The sequence below is a fragment of the Solanum verrucosum genome, unplaced genomic scaffold, assembly GCF_900185275.1.
Source record: "Solanum verrucosum unplaced genomic scaffold, falcon-dt-bn FXZP01000060.1, whole genome shotgun sequence".
NCBI lineage: Eukaryota > Viridiplantae > Streptophyta > Magnoliopsida > Solanales > Solanaceae > Solanum > Solanum verrucosum.
The window spans coordinates 1,965,383-1,982,107 of NW_026020129.1; the positions used below are offsets into that span (position 1 = coordinate 1,965,383).

At 32.0% G+C, this 16,725-nt stretch overlaps 2 protein-coding genes across 2 annotated transcripts; both read right to left on the minus strand.

The window, feature by feature from the left end:
* Positions 1–1,722: 1,722 nt before the first annotated feature.
* Positions 1,723–3,216, minus strand: LOC125827010 (aspartic proteinase CDR1-like). Its single transcript, XM_049506368.1, has 2 exons — positions 2,088–3,216; positions 1,723–2,009 (listed from the first exon to the last, which is right to left on the minus strand). The coding sequence occupies exons 1-2, from the start codon at positions 3,214–3,216 to the stop codon at positions 1,723–1,725; spliced, it is 1,416 nt and encodes a 471-aa protein (XP_049362325.1).
* Positions 3,217–12,330: 9,114 nt separating this feature from the next.
* LOC125827024 (aspartic proteinase CDR1-like) lies at positions 12,331–13,859 on the minus strand. The gene is made up of 2 exons (XM_049506382.1): positions 12,755–13,859; positions 12,331–12,671 (listed from the first exon to the last, which is right to left on the minus strand). Exons 1-2 carry the CDS (start codon positions 13,857–13,859, stop codon positions 12,394–12,396), a joined length of 1,383 nt encoding a protein of 460 aa, XP_049362339.1. The 3' UTR covers positions 12,331–12,393.
* Positions 13,860–16,725: the final 2,866 nt, after the last annotated feature.

Genomic DNA, 16,725 nt, shown 5'->3' on the forward strand with positions numbered 1-16,725 from the left:
CAAGTGCAGTTTACTTGATTACAAGCTGCCCAAAATTACAAGAACTTACAATTGAATGTGTAAGCACTCTCCTACTTTCTCATTGAACTTATTAATATGGTTTCTTCCCGCCTAACTCTTATCAAAAATATTTTAGGAAGTAGTAGGCATTGTTGTGGAACCTGTTATACAATTCTTATGAGCCAAATCAATCTCGTGTGGTGCTGTGGAGATGCGTTATTTTATTGGGTTTGAGATGGAAATGGAATTCGTGAAGTTTATGTTGGCATGTGCACCTCTACTTATGGAGATCGATCTTCATTTGGAATATTGGGCACTTTCATCGGGGTACACAGATGACGGATGTGATGAAACAATTCCATCAAGAACCACCCAATGTTAGATTCAAAATTGAAGAAATATGTACAGGTATGGAACTTGATTTGTACTTATTCATAGATGATCTTGATTTATTCGATTCAATTTCCTTTTGAGATCCCGATATGACCTTGCTTAATTCCAACACATTTCTACCAATAGCAATTGAGGTAAATTTGTCTTAAATATCCACTTTCCCTTCAACATCAATCGATGAAGTTAATTCTTATACGATCATCAAATAATCTGTCAATACCACTTTTTCAAATAAGAAAGTCATTCAACTATTTCCTTAGCTTTTGTAAACTATTGTAGGAAATGAATTTCTGTTATGCTTTTGGAATAGGAAATGTGTGATACTTTAGTACTCATGAAAAACATGGTGAATTGTATCAATAATGTTTACAATTTGTACATAAAGAATGAAAACAGTGTAATTTCTTCAAGCCTACTAAATATTGCATAAATAGAAATTGTAACTTTGAGTTGAATAGAACTTTTATAGAAGGCTACTGTATCCACATCAAGGTGACATGATTCGAACCTATGACCTCTGTACCTAGTTCCAAGAATTAACAATTCAATCAAATATTTTGATCCTATGGCATATCATATGGAGAAAAAAAAGGATCTTCAATATTTTTTTTAGATTTATTGCTAGTATTGAATGAGTCAATCAACTATGTTAGTTAGTATTCATGAACTTAATTTTCGTGAGCCACTTTCAAGAAAAGAATTATACTAAGATTATTTAGTTATTGAATTCCTACGAAAAAAAATATAAAGATATACCTTGTTTTTATTATTTATTTTTTAATTCAAACATTAGAAATTGTATACCAACATTTGTGTGAAACTACGTACTACTAAAAAAAACTGGATTTAGCGACGGACAACATTTGTATTTAAACAACAAAACCCATTGCTAATTCAACTTAGTGATGAATTATTGAGTAGAGAGTGACGAAGTTCGTAGTAGTTAGGCTATAAAATTATCTATATCATTGATCTGCATTATTGAGAATCAAATACATTTTAGGAAAAAAAAAGTTAATTAGAGTCCAAATTCAGAAAATCAAAATATGGACATAAAATATAATATTGCCTATTTGGGACATTCTAACATGGTATCACTTTTAGTGCTTTACCTCCTTTTTTCCAAAATTATCATGATTTTTTATTGCCCTTCCAAATATGAAAACGTCAAAGATTATAATGATAAGAGAATCATTATGAACTTATAGAAATGGACATTCCAAATACGTACCAACACATACATACTCCCATTAAACAAAATTTAAGGCCAAATTTCATTACATAGAAAGTGCTTAATTAATTAAAAATATGAAATTAAAACTAAATTTATCAGTGTTTGGTACAATCAGTAGGCAAGAAAGAGAGTTTATGATTCACAAGATCATATCCAACAAGGAAATTCATCTGTGCCAAATTTCCATAAATAGCAAGACCATCAACACCCCCATTAACAATTAACAAACAAGTTAAATTTTCATCAACTTCTGCAAATGTACTCATAGGTAACAACTCGACATCAGCATCCGTGAAATGGAACACAATCTTAGGAAAATTGACAACGCTTTTCGTCTCGTAACATAGGGGAAAGTAATCTGAGGGATCTTTTTTCCTCTTTCCTGTTGAGACATAATATAATAATTAGATATAACTAAAAATGTATACTTTAAAAAATAGTCAACAAAATTTAATCTTACCTTTAATCTTTTCCACCAAAGTTGATTCCAATTTCTTGTAAAATTCCTCAGGGACAATTGTCAATGTCGTACCAGAATCGATTATAATATTTCCCAAATCTTTATCAGCAGCAGCAGTAGAAGAACTCATGAGTTGTGAAGACTTGAAGTACTTCAACTTCTTACCTCCAACGCTAACACTCTTGAGATTTAGATAGTAGAATGTATCGGGGTACTTTCGAATAATGGGAGTTGTAAGAACGTTAGGCCCCGATACAACTGCCTTAGGACCAAAATTAATTTTACTTGTAATATTGGGGTCAAAAGAAAATGGTAATGATAAATCCATTGGGATTAAACAATAAGAGAATTTCCCTTTAATTTGTTTATCAAGTTGTTTAATAAAGGAGACTTTTGAACCTCCTAATCCAACAATCCCAGCAGTAAAATTGTTGAAAGTGCCACCATTATCATGTCCACAACCAAAAATAACTTGTGGAATTGAAATATTATCAACCTTTTTATTGGTTTTAGATGTTGTTGATGCAAATGTGAATGTCTCAGAAGCAATATCACCAACACTATAAGAATTATCACCATAATGCATCTCATATTGACAAACATTTTTTCTAACACAAACTGTTTCTCCCACTGCCTCACATTGTTTACTATGACATCCAATGATTTTATAAGTTGAGCTTTTTCTAGGATTGAAAAGGGGAAAGATTTGGTCAAAACATTCAGTACAAGGCTTGCATTGTATCCATGTCAAGTCACTACCAGTGTCAGCAATCGCAAAGGTTTCCCTTGGGGGTGTACCAATGGAAATTTTCATTAAATATTCTGCGGGTATTGGAACAATGTCTGATTGAATATCGTGTTTGAAAGGTGTGGTGGGATGGATGGAGGCTTTTGTGAAGAAAGATGCTCGGGAAAAAGATCGGTGGCATGCATCTTGGAGGCGTTGAGAAGGGGTGATTGAAGGGTTGTAGTAGGGAGAAAGAGGAGAATCGCGATGGATAAGATCAAGAGTGAATCCATCTAAATCATGGTTGGTTTTGGCCTTTCTACAAGAAACTAAAGCAAGTTGAGAGATAGACAAAAAAGCTAAAATGGATAAAAGAAAAAAAACTTTATAATTCATTTTCATGGCTAAGGTTTAAGGAGAATAATAGATTTTAGAAGAGTGATTTATGAATAATAGAAGTTGATAATTAGTGTCATTTTATAGGGAAAAAATAAAAGAAGAATGAATGCATTAAGGAAGATTAATGTTAGTATGGAAAAAAATGCACGTAAGGGTATTAATTAATTTTGATGATCAGAAAAAGATATGTAATGTAGAAATTAATATTATATAGAAAATAGGAAATGGAAATATATAAATTGATTGTTGTTACAGAATGTATATAGACTTAGATCTTAATTAGTGATGTACATTGTTATGTTTAGGTAGCAAATGTATAGTAAAGGTAGCAAATAATAGGAATCCCTCTTAATTTCATTCCTTAATTAGCACCTAATGTATTGTATTTATTCATTGCCCATCTACTGAAATAAGATAAGATCTTCCATTTGATCACATGGTATCAACGCCTATAAGCTCGTGTCAATATGTTTTGACTCTGTTTCAGAAATAGGCTCTATCTTATTTTAGTAGATCCTTTTGTGTGTTTCAACGTTGGCTCTTCATTTACTGCGAACCTCAGGTCTATTTTGTTGTTAAAACATGATTTGGAAACTTTGTTCATCACTTCCGGGTTCGTTTCTCTTCTCTGACATTGAATCTGGTTTGTGATTTGTGGTTCTGCGACGGTTAATTCTACTTTGTTTCGGATAATTGGTGTTGTGTGGACATAGTTGTTGGTTCAGGATTTCTTTCTCTTATCAACAACTGATTCCTTGGTTGCTAAAATCATTTTAGACTATGTTTTATTTGTGGAATCATATTGTATACATGCTTCTAGGTATATTTATTGTTGATGAGTTCGTATGTTGTTTAAATATTTGAAAAAAAGGATTAAAATTGTGGCTCTTATTTCTTCGAATAAAATAATTTTTCTTTCGGTAGAAGAGCGAGCAAAATTCTCACAATATCAAAAATTACTTTAAGGAATCTATTTTGGCTACTAACCTTGTTGAGTTGGAAAAAAACATGTCTTATCTCTTCTTGATTTAATGGGAGATTGATCCAAGTGTCATATATCACATGACGGATAATTCTATTATATTTTTTAGCTTTCGATCACATAGAATATTCTCTCCTGTGACAATAGTTGATGGTTCCACGTGTAAAATTATAGGATTTAGGACTATCAAACCAACCTCCTCCATTATCTTGTCACTTGTATTAAGTCTACCAAAGTTAGGCTTTAATTTGATGCATGTGAGTAAGCTTATCAGAAATTTGATATACTATATCTCGTTCTTTACTGATTATTATATGTATCATGATCTAAAGGGAATAAGATTATAGGTAAATGACATGTATTTGGTAGTCTCTGTATTCTTGATGAATATTGGGGGCCTCAATTTGTTCCTACTCCAATGTCGTGTCTCCATTTGAGAGATCTTTAATTCTTTGCATATGTTAAAGAAGCTTTGTCCCTTCATTGAATTGTTAGTCATGCCAATTTGTCAAAATTTATCGTAGTTCAATAAGTCTAAGGGGCTGATAAACAAGTGGAGTCAGTTTTTGAGTTAGTTCATTTTGATGTTTGGGGATCATCAAATGTAATTTTTAAAATGGGATATAAGTATTTTGTCATACTTGTGGATAATTTCTCTCAAATGACTTGAATTTATCGTCGCTCTGAATTTCTACAAAGAAAAATACAAAGGTATGCCTTGTATTAGATGTGAACATGTATTTAAATATTTTTGAATAGTGAACCATTGTCTTCAAAGAAGTTCTAAATTTCCAGATTTCATATCTTATCTATGTGAATTTCAATACATGGAGAGAAATCGGATGAATCAATTGACTTCACAATTATTAAAATATCAATCATCTGTCTTATTGAGCATAAAATATTTTTTTTGGGAAAAAAGGTTAAAACAATCCAAATTCAAAAAATTAACACATGGACATATAATTATAGTCTTGAGTGTGTATATATAATACTGTATTACCTATTTGATACATTCAAGGGATAATTTCGGAGACCTCCCTCCAGGTTTTGCTTTATAACACTCACCTCTCCTGTGGTTTACGATATTACGTCTACCTCCCTTATTTTCATTTTCTTGTAGTTGTAACCATTCTTTAAACCTATTTAAATTAAATATAAATTAATTTAAATTTGACAATTTTACCCTTCTATATATTAATTTCTTCATATTAATAAATATTATATAAAAAATAACTCATTTAACAAATACTTTAAAAATAAATCAGCACAAATACATTAATTCTATATATATATATATATATATATATATATATCAGTGGCGTATCCAGGATTTTAAGATCATGGGTGCTCACTTCTTAATATAAATGTATAATTATTTTAATTAAAGTGAAAATAAAAGTCTTATTATTAAAAATAAGACTTCTAGTCATAAGTTATCGAGTGAACTACGATTAATATTAATATTAATATATATATATATATATATATATATATATATATATATATATATAGTTATGCAAAATCCAAATGTTAATTGGTCTATCGGACATAAAATACAACATGTAATGGAAATATTACAAGAAAAGTGTACAAATATACAAATACAAAAACAATTAAAGCAAAATGAGACTGGTTTTTGTAAAAATATATATACAACACAAAGCTATGATCAAGGTACACCAAATAAGAAATATAGAAGAAAATATCAAAATAACCAAGACTACAGACCAAGGAAAAAATATTATCTACGAAAATCTACGGCAAAAAAGCCTTATCTAAATAAAGATAGACATGTAAGAAAACATAATAATAATAGAATCTATAAAAATAGACTATCTTGTTTTACATGCGGAAGTGAAGAACATCTTGCTAATACTTGTCCGGGAAGAAATAATAGTAGAACGAGAAACTCCCAACTCATAGAAGATTTCCAAGAAATCCTGATAAATGTAGATGAATACATGTCAGACAACGAAAGTATATATTCAGTAATAAGTATAGATGCTTTAGAAGGAAGACAACACGACTCGTCTGATTCAGAAGAAGAAACTTTAATAAATGAGATAGGATTAGAAAAATTAGACATCAAGGATTTTACATTTGTCAATATACATTGCGATCACCAATTTTCAAAAGGAAAAGGTTTAGATAGCCAAAAATGTTTTAATTGTACAGGATATTCCAGTAAAGATAGAAGAGCTAAATGTACAAATTGCTATATAGAAGGATGCCTCATGTGCATCAATAAAATATTTAACATTAAGGTTATAGACCAGACCATAAACATAAAAGAAAAAACATTAATGTCCCTAGAAAAAAGGATTGATAGTTTAGAAGACAGAATAAACAAATTAGAAAAAGGAAAAGAAAAAGTAGAAGAAAAGGAAGAAATTGAGCTCTTAAATGAAAAAAAGGAATACAAATCGTTTGAAGGATTAATTTGTAATGAAGACAAAAAGATCAATACTATCAAAATATTAACAAGAATAAGAATTCAAAACTATGAAATAGAAACTTTAGCTCTAGTAGACTCGGGATGTACAAAGAGTATAATAAATAGAAATATCCTGCCTATAGAAATAATAAAGGAATTTTCCGAACCACAAAGCGCCATGCAAATGGACGGATCTTCAAATATATACAAACATTATGTTAGTAATGCTCAGATAAGTTTTTTAAACACATGTGCAGACTTCTATAAACCTACTTATAAATTAGAAAAAATATGGGTTAGAGATTTAAATATTAGGATAGACTTTGTTTTAGGTTTAGATTTCTTATTACATAATAACGGAAGTTGTCTTCTCACTAGAGATGGAGTAATATTTTCTAAAAATATGACTCAAACCTCCATAACAACAGAACCAGTTCCTACAAAATCAAGGTATGTTAAGAATACTGATAATACGAATACATTAAAATGTAATAAAGGGAATACGAATACATTAAAATGTAATAAAGGGAAAGAATGCAATTGTACTAAATTACATGTTAGCACAGAAGGGGAAGACATTAAAGAAATTGAATTATTAGAATTAAGTTTATCTGATATACAAATAGAGAAAAACTATAATTTAATAGAAATAAATACTGAACTTTATAATTTTAAGAAAGGATTACAACATATAGGAGTTATAAAAAACCAGAAGGACCTAGACGAAGTAATTTCTATCTTAGATAAACTAGAAATAATTGGAGAAAGACCCCTGAAGCACTGGGAAGCCAATCATATAACCTGTAGACTTGATATTATTAACCCAGAATATACGGTTAAAACTGCTTCAATAGAATCCACGAATGAAGACCTGAGGGAATTTGAAGATCAAATAAAAGAATTATTAAATCTAGGGGTAATAAGAAGGTCAACTTCAAAGCATAGGTCAGCCGCATTTATGGTACGAAATCACAATGAAATACTAAGAGGAAAAGCTAGGATGGTAATAAACTATAAAAGACTTAATGACAACACTAGAATGGATGGATATAAATTGCCAGACAAATCAGAACTAATAAATCGAATACAAGGAAGAAATTTTTTTAGTAAGTTTGACTGTAAGTTCGGATATTGGCAAGTCAAAATGCATGAAGATAGCATAGAGTGGACAGCTTTTACCTGCCCAGAAGGACATTTTGAATGGTTGGTAATGCCTTTCGGTTTAAAAACAGCCCCTCCAATCTTTTAAAGAAAGATGGATAATATATTTAGAGACTATAAAAACTTTATTTTAGTTTACGTAGACGATATTTTAGTTTTTAGTAATAATACCAATGAACATCTAGGACATTTACAAACGGTATTCAAACTATTCGTAGACAATGGAATTATAATTAGTAAGAAGAAAATGGAATTATGTAAGACTCTTATAAAATTCTTAGGAGTAGAAATTGGAAATGGAAAGATAAAATTACAACCCCATATTGCAAAAAAGGTTCTAGATATGCCTGATAAATTAGACAATACTAAAGACTTACAAAAATTTCTAGGAATACTAAATTATGCACGAAGTTTCATCAAAGATCTAGGAAAGGTAGCAGGACCCCTATACTCTAAAACAGGAAGTCGTGGACAAAAGACCTTTAATATAGAAGACATAAAACTAGTGCAAAAACTCAAACAAATGGTTAAAGATATACCAGATTTAGCCCTCCCACTAGAAACAGATTACCCAATAGTAGAAACAGATGGAAGCCTCGAAGGGTGGGGGGCAGTTTTGAAAACAAAAAACAATAAATATGGCGATAAAAAAGACGAAAAAATTTGCGCTTATCACAGTGGAAAATACAAAGAAAAAGGAAATATGAGTAGCATAGATGCAGAAATTTTAGCAGTTATATATGGATTAAATAGTTTTAAACTATACATTATTAATAAACAAGAAATTTTGGTAAGAACAGATTGTGAGGCTATTGTAAAGTTCCACCAAAAAATAGAGGGAAAAAATAGTAGTAAAAGAAGATGGTTAAATTTTTTAGACGCTACGTCAATATACAATATATCTTTAGAACATATAAAGGGAAAAGATAATTTTTTAGCAGATCAACTAAGCAGACTTATGAAAACTAACTATTTGTTTTCAACATGAGTACAGATAAAGACAGAGCATCCAGTTCAAGCTCAAGTGGACAGAAAGACAAAGACTTGTTGCAGACTCTCTTAGGAAATACTTTATTTCAGCCACAAACAAGACAAAATACGAGCATGGAAAGAATATATTTTGGAAAACAAAATTTAATTTTCTATCCTCCATCTAATCTAAGTTTAGGGTGAAACCAGAAACGAAGATAGATAGACCTCAAAGATGCTTAATAGACAACCTATGGATAGCATATAACAAGATTCCTCGAGACAACAGTTATTTCGTGTCAGTAGTAAACTCATTAAGCCATTACTTTACGGACAAAAATGAAGACAAAAAATTTAGATTTTATGTAGTAGTCCAAGGAAAATTACAAGGAGTATTTCAGACATGGATAGAAGTAGTAGATTCAATTAAAGACTTTCCGACCCCACTTTTTAAGGGATTCACTAATTTGAATGAAGCACTAGACTATGCCAGAGGAGCACTTGGGCCTAACTATTTCATAAGCCCAGCTTTGAGACAAATTTCAAGACCATCTTTGCAATACAATATTCAGAAAGACACGGACAGAATTATTTTCTGCGATCATTGTTCCTCAATGACGGAAGGATTCAAAAGACTAAATCAGACGATCGAAAGACTAGAAACAGAAAAAGGAAAAATGACACAACATATCCACTCATTACAAGAGAGGATAAGATTTTTACTTGGAAATACCGATCAAGATAAGAGTTCTCCATCTCACTACAAAATGGATAAGACGGGTGTACATTCCCCAACGAATGTAGAAAAAGCTATTGTACCAGCTAAGGGTACAGCTAGTCCCGTTCAAACGGTAGCGGGTAAAGACTCATCAAATCCGTTAATGGTTGACACTTTACCAAAAAGTGTAAGAATTCTGCCGGCAAGTTTCAATACAATGGCAAAAACAAGTAAAAGGACAAAAGGATTCCCCCTCCAAAAAAGAAAAAAAAAATAATAAAAAGTTCCCTTTACAAATTACTCACGGAAAAGACTAAAGAGGTACAAGAAAAAATTATACGAGAAAATCCAAAACCAGATCCAGCAATTTCAAACCATGAAGACATAAAGAGTAGCAGTGACGAAAATAATCTATCAGACCAATTTAATCAGCATTACGACCCAAATGAAGACAATGATTCGGGGATGAGTTTTGATTCCGTAACACTACACAACCTGGATACATAGAAAATACATAAGCAATGACATCATCACAAGAAGACAAACAAAATAAGTAAGCAGTGACATCACGAGCCATTATAATAAAGAAGACTCCACCCACTGCTCCACTACATATCCACTACTAATAAAGACAACTCCACTATCGCAAGAAGACAAAAGAAGGACACTCAATTTCAAAAAGGGTTTCACAAAGCCATGTGACGATGGGGCCCAAAGAGCACCCGACAGGTGAAGAAAGCTTTAAAGAATTGAAATCCGAATTTCAAATCCGGAGGGACTTCTATAAATAAGAGTCATGTTGTAAGAAGAAAGATAGAGCGAAGTGTAAGAAGAGCAAAGTAAAGAAGTTTGAAGTTTGTAATAGTTTACATATTCCCCTTCCCTTTCAAGTTTATATATTCCCCTTCCCTTACAAAAAAAAAAAAAAAAAAAAAAAGAGTGAGTAGTGTTCGTGTACAAAGTGTGTGTTTTAATTTTCAAGTAGCTGCAAGGTCACTCGGGGACTCCCGAAAGGGAAACCTCATTCCGACCATTATCATGTAAGTAGTTATCTGTTTTCTAGATCCTAGTAATTTTCTCCCTAAATATATATACTATGTTATTATGTGTATGTTATTATGTGTGTATATATGATATGATGTTCATATTATTATGATATGCTATTATGATGTTCGTTCATATACTCTTTAATTTATTCTTAGTAAATGGTTAGTTCTCTACCCTCTTAGTAACCCCGATGGATTAACCTGTAAATACCTAGGGATGTTGAAAGTCCGCCATGGTCAGAAAACCAAAAGGACTGTGAATCTCAGGGTGTGGTTAAAGAAGCAGGTGCTAAGAAAATGGGTAAAGAAAAGAGATGAAAGGAGTAAGGTAAAGAGATGAACAGTAAAAAAAAAAAAAAAAGAAGTAATTTTGGGAGAAATTACATGGATTCAGCAACAAAAAACTACTAATACTAGATAACGGAACAGGAAGAGGGAGTAATGAGTAGGATTTTACAACAAATTTTACAACCGCAGTTTACATCATCTTGACAGAAACTATCTTATTTGTTTAAATCTAAATTCTTACTCTTATTTACTTACACCTTACATTAATTTAAACGTATATTATATTGGTATCAGAGCGAGAAGATTTTTGGGAACACTATTTAGGATAATATATGAAAAGACACCCTTTTGCTAACCAACTAAGGTTATATTATTGGTACTTATATAGAGAATTACAAACTAAAACAGATTGGTTAAAAATTAAGGAGGTATTAAGTTTATATCTAGAAATATTAGAAACTAAAGACCTAGCAGATAGACTTTGTAACCACGGAGGTTTATACTCTTCGAACCGACCAACCTTAGTCAACCCAGAGTTATTAAGTGCTTTAAAGTGGGAACTACATAGTATAGATAGTAATATCCAACACGCAAATAGACGTATAGTGGCGTATCCAGGATTTTAAGATCATGGGTGCTCACTTCTTAATATAAATGTATAATTATTTTAATTAAAGTGAAAATAAAAGTCTTATTATTAAAAATAAGACTTCTAGTCATAAGTTATCGAGTGAACTACGATTAATATTAATATTAATATATATATATATATATATATATATATATATATATAAAAGCACCCACGATCTCAACGCGTAATGCGTAAAGTTATACAAATTTTTTTAACAAATACTTTATATATATATATGTGTGTGTGTGTGTGTGTGTGTGTGTGTTTTTTTATCAAATAAATATCAAAGTCTTTATTCAAGCTGACCCACAATTTTCACCAAATATTAACTCTTCATCTCCATTTTACCTTTTACCAATTCACTGATGATTTTTTTACCCACATAACCCATCATTTTTCGACAACAATTTCTTCAAATCGAAGATAAAAATGAACTCCCTAAGACAGAAATACGATAAGAACGATCATATTTTGTTCTAGTTAAACATTTCCACGAGCGAAGAAAAAAATGATCCAAGAAATAGAGATAAATCATTGAAAATTAGATCTAAGCTTGCATATAGAAGGGTAAAATTGTCAAATCTATATTTATTTTAAATAGATTTGAAGAATGGTTACAAGAAAATGAAAATAAGGGAGGTAGACGTAATATCGTAAACCACAGGATAGGCGAGTTTTATAGAGCGAAACCTAGAGGGAGGTCTCTGAAATTATCCCTAGATTCTAATTAACATGGTATTACATTTAGTACATTGCCTTCTTTTTCTTCTACTTTTCAATCGGAAAATCCTGATCAAATTAGATTACAATAATTTAGAATTATTATGAACTTAAAGAAAAGGACATTTAAAATACTAACACATTCATACTCCCATTAAACAAAGGACAAATTTCATTACATACAAAGTGGTTAATTAATTAAAAATATGAAATTGTAATCCAAATTTATCAGTGTTTGGTACAATTAGTAGGTAAGAAAGAGAGCTTGTGATTTACAATATCATATCCAATAAGGAAATTCATCTGTTGCAAGTTTCCATAAATAGCAAAATCGGAATACCCCTTAACAATTGAAAAACAACTCAAATGATCAACTTTTGCAAATGTATTCATAGGTAGCAACTCGATATCAGCATCCTTGAAATGGAACACAATCTTAGGAATTTTATTGACAATGCTTTTCGTCTCGTAACATATGGGAAGCGGGCCATGTTCTATCCTCTTACCTGTTGAGACATAATATAATAATTAAATAACTAAAAGTATGATTTATTATACGTTTAAAAATGGTCTCATAATTTAACTTTACCTTTAATCATTTCCACCAAAGTTGATTCCAATTTGTCATAAAATTTACCAGGGATCATTGTCAACGTTGAGCCAGAATCGATTATAATATTTCCCAAGTCTTCATTAGCGGTACTAGAAGAATTCATGGGTTGTGGAGACTTAAACTCTAACTTCTTACCTCCAACACTAACACTTTCGAGATATAGATAGTAGAATATATCGGTGTCCCTTCGAATTATGGGAGTTGTAAGAACGTTAGGCCCGGATACAACTGCCTTAGAACCAAAATTAATTTTACTTGTAGTATTGGGAGGATGAGAAGATGGCGATAAATCATTATTTGGGACTAAACAATAAGAGAATTTCCCTTTAATTTGTTTATCAAGTTGATTAATAAAAGAGATTTTTGAATCTGCTAATCCCACAATCCCAGCAGTACGATTGCTAAAAGTGCCATCATTACTATGTCCACAACCAAAAATAACATGTGGAATTGAAATATTATCAACCTTTTTAGAAGTTGAATCAAATGTGAATGTCTCAGAAGCAACATCTCCAGTACTATAAGAACCATCACCATATTGCACTTCATATTCACAAACATTCTTTTTGTCACAAGTTTTATCTCTTACTAGCTCACATTCCTTACTATTACAACCAATTATTTTATACGTTGAGCTTTTTCGAGGATCGAAAAGGGGTAATACTTGTTTATAACAATGAGTACACGGTTTGCATTGTACCCATGTCAAGTCACTCCCAGTGTCAAGACTTGCATAGGTTTTCATTGGGGGCATACCGATGAAAATTTTCATTAAATAATCTCCGGGCTCAGGAATGATGTCTGATTGAATAGTATGATTGACAAGTGTGGTGGGATGGATGGAAGCTTTCGTGAAGAAAGATACTCGGGAGAAAGATCTTTGGAATGCATCTCGGAGGCGTTGAGAAGAGGTGATGGAAGGGTTATAATATGGAGAAAGAGGAGAATCCCGATGGATAAGATCAAGAGTGAATCCATCTAAACCATGGTTGGTTCTGGCCTTTCTACATGAAACTAAAGCAAGTTGAGAGAAAGCCAAAAAGGATAAAATAGATAAAAGGAAAAAAACTTTAGAATTCATTTTAGAAGAGAAAATTATGGATAAGAGAAGTTTATAATTAGAGCCATTTTATAGCTAGGCAAAAAAAAAAAAAGGAGTGAATGAATTAAGAAATATTAATTTGGTAAAGGGAAAAAAATGCACGTAAGGATATATATTACGTAATTAAATTTGATAAGCAAAAAAAGACATGTAATATAGAAACTATCATTAAATATAGAATATGAAATGGAATTCTATAAATTGTTGCTTAAAAGATTTTCCATAAAAAAAGATAATGTTACCAATGGTTAACTGATTTTGTTAAGAGACATGTAATCAAGTGAAAATCTTATCAATTAAGAAAGCCTTTTATTTAATAAATCGAAGGATTTTAGAGTTTACAAGGCATTTACGTTAGTTTGGCCTTTGTTTAAGAGTAGATCATGAATAACTAACTTTACTGTTAATATAATTTATTTCAGCAAAAAGTTGCTCTCATTATGGAGTACACACTATCTAGTTTTTTGTTGTTAATACATGAGCACGACTATATTTTCAGTGAGAAACAAAATATTAGAGAGAATATTTATTGCGTGCTCTACTATTACTAAATAAGACGAGTAATAATTTAAAATAACATGAAAGAAAATTGTTAATCTCTTAAAATTCATGTAAACGAATTCAGAACATACCGGAAGAAAAAGACCTTTATAGGCGACATTCTAATTGAAAATATGCTTTAGTCCTTTTTCGTATTTACTTCAGGTCCTATGCTTTTTTAGTAGTCTTTTTGCTGAGGTAGATATTTTTAATTTCATGAAAAATATAAAGAACTTATTTCTACATACTTTTGTATTTTCATTTGAGTAATATTGACCTGAGATACATTTAATTGCAGAAGCATGATATGTGAGGTCATATAGCTAGTGAAACCTGTGACATCTTGCAAGTTGGGGACTAGGAAGAAGCTTAAAACTTGGAAATAGTCTTTTGGAAAGAATTAAAAATCTGGAAAATTTGATTAAGTATGGAAAAATAATGAATTTTTGGCCAACTTTGAACAGTTATAACTCCTAGCTCAGGATGATCTAGGTATGGTGCCAGTTATGGTTGCAAAGTTCGTGGATTGGTTTTTCCAACGCCATCGAGTTTGCTCGTTTCTGAGTTTGTATGAGCGAGTTATGCCCTTTGAAAGTTGGGCAGTTGGCAGGGAATCCGTCCGGAAATTGTAAGGGTATTTTGGTCTTTTCCCTAGCCTTGTCTTTGGATATATATCAAGGTGTAAGACTGATTTTTGATCAGTTTTTCCCTTTTTAAAAAGAGTAAGAGTTAGGGTTCTTGAGAGAAAAGGAGAGAAAGGAGAGAAAGGAGAAGAAGAAGCAAACTTCGTAAAGATCGTCGTGGTTTTCTTAGGGGGTGATCCCTATTAAGGTATGTGAGTTCATAGTGTTGGGTTGGTTTTTTTCCCCCACACGCCAAGCTCATTTAATTTCGAGAAAAGATTGATTATGTTTGATTGAAGTTGTTGGTTGGAATTGTTGAAGTTGTAGTTGTGTTGTGTTGTAGTTCTTGTTGGTTTGGTGTATGTTTCCGGTGGTGTTTTTGAGTTGAATCTAGTGTATGTTAAGGGTTTTGATGATCCTAAGTGTTTGGGGGATAAAGCTTTGAAGTTTAGAAGGTTTAGAGTTGGAGAAAAGGAGGAGAAAAGTTGAGTTTTCGGGAAAAAGGGCTGGGGCGTCGTGCCAGCCAGCGCGCCCCAAAAGGGACTCTGAGGTCCAGCCCTTGGGGCGCCGCCCCTACCAGAGCCCCAACCAGACCCCTCTGAAGTTTGAGGTCTGGCGCTCCGCGCCTCTCAGAGCGCCAAGTCTTCCCATTCATTCCCCACTTTCTCATGCATGTTCCTAGGTATTGTACCTATGTTCCCTAGTTGTTTCCAACACCCCAAGGTACGTTTAAACGTCAGAACTCGTCCATAACACGTGATCAAACACCTTGAATTCATGATTCCAATTCAAGGAGAGTTAGTTTCCAAGTCAAGTGAATTTAAGGGTTGAGTTAGAAGTTAAAGAAGTGAGTCAAGGTAAGTCTTTAAAGTTGTTCAAGAGTCTTTATTGAATGTTTTAACCTCATTTTAAGGCTCAAGTTTCAAGTCAAGTAAAGAGTAAAGAGTCAGGAGTTTCAAGTTAAGTCAAGAGTTTAAGGTTGAGTTCATTTCTCAAAAGTTATTAGGGAACTATGTATTCCCAAAGAAGTTTCCAAATGTTTTAACATTTGAGTAAGAAAGGAACTATGATTCCAAAAGAGCCTTTGGGCTAGTTTTCAAGCAAAAGGAACATTGTTTCCAAGTGAGCCTTCGGGCAAAGTTTTGAGTAATTATCTCAAATAAAGAAAGATGTGTTTAAAACACTTATGAGCTAAGTATTTTTGGGAGTAGTCTTGAGCACCGAATTGGAGACACGAGTTCATATTAACTCAACTCTCCATAAGAACCATGCGCCAACATGGGAGTTAACGGGTCATACTTTTTAGATGAATACATAAGATTAAGCTAGTGGATCCACTTAGTAAAGTTAGCTTCCTATATCACGGCAAGGTATAGGATGGTCCTTGGGCAATGTGAGGTAAAACATTGTATCACCACTAGGGCTCATAGTGGTGATTGTCGGTTAAAGAATCTCCCACTAAAGTTATATTATTTTTATATAAGTAAAGTTGAGTTTGTTATCGATTTATCCTTAACGAACTAAGTTGTTTACACTATTTTACAAGCTTTATATATTGCATGTGTCTTATTGCTTTATATATTGAGTTCAGTTATTCATGAGTTGAACAGAGCCAAGGTAAGAGTTCCTTTGTACTCCTTCCAAGCTTAAGTTGTGGTTTAGCTTTCCAGCTCGCATACTTG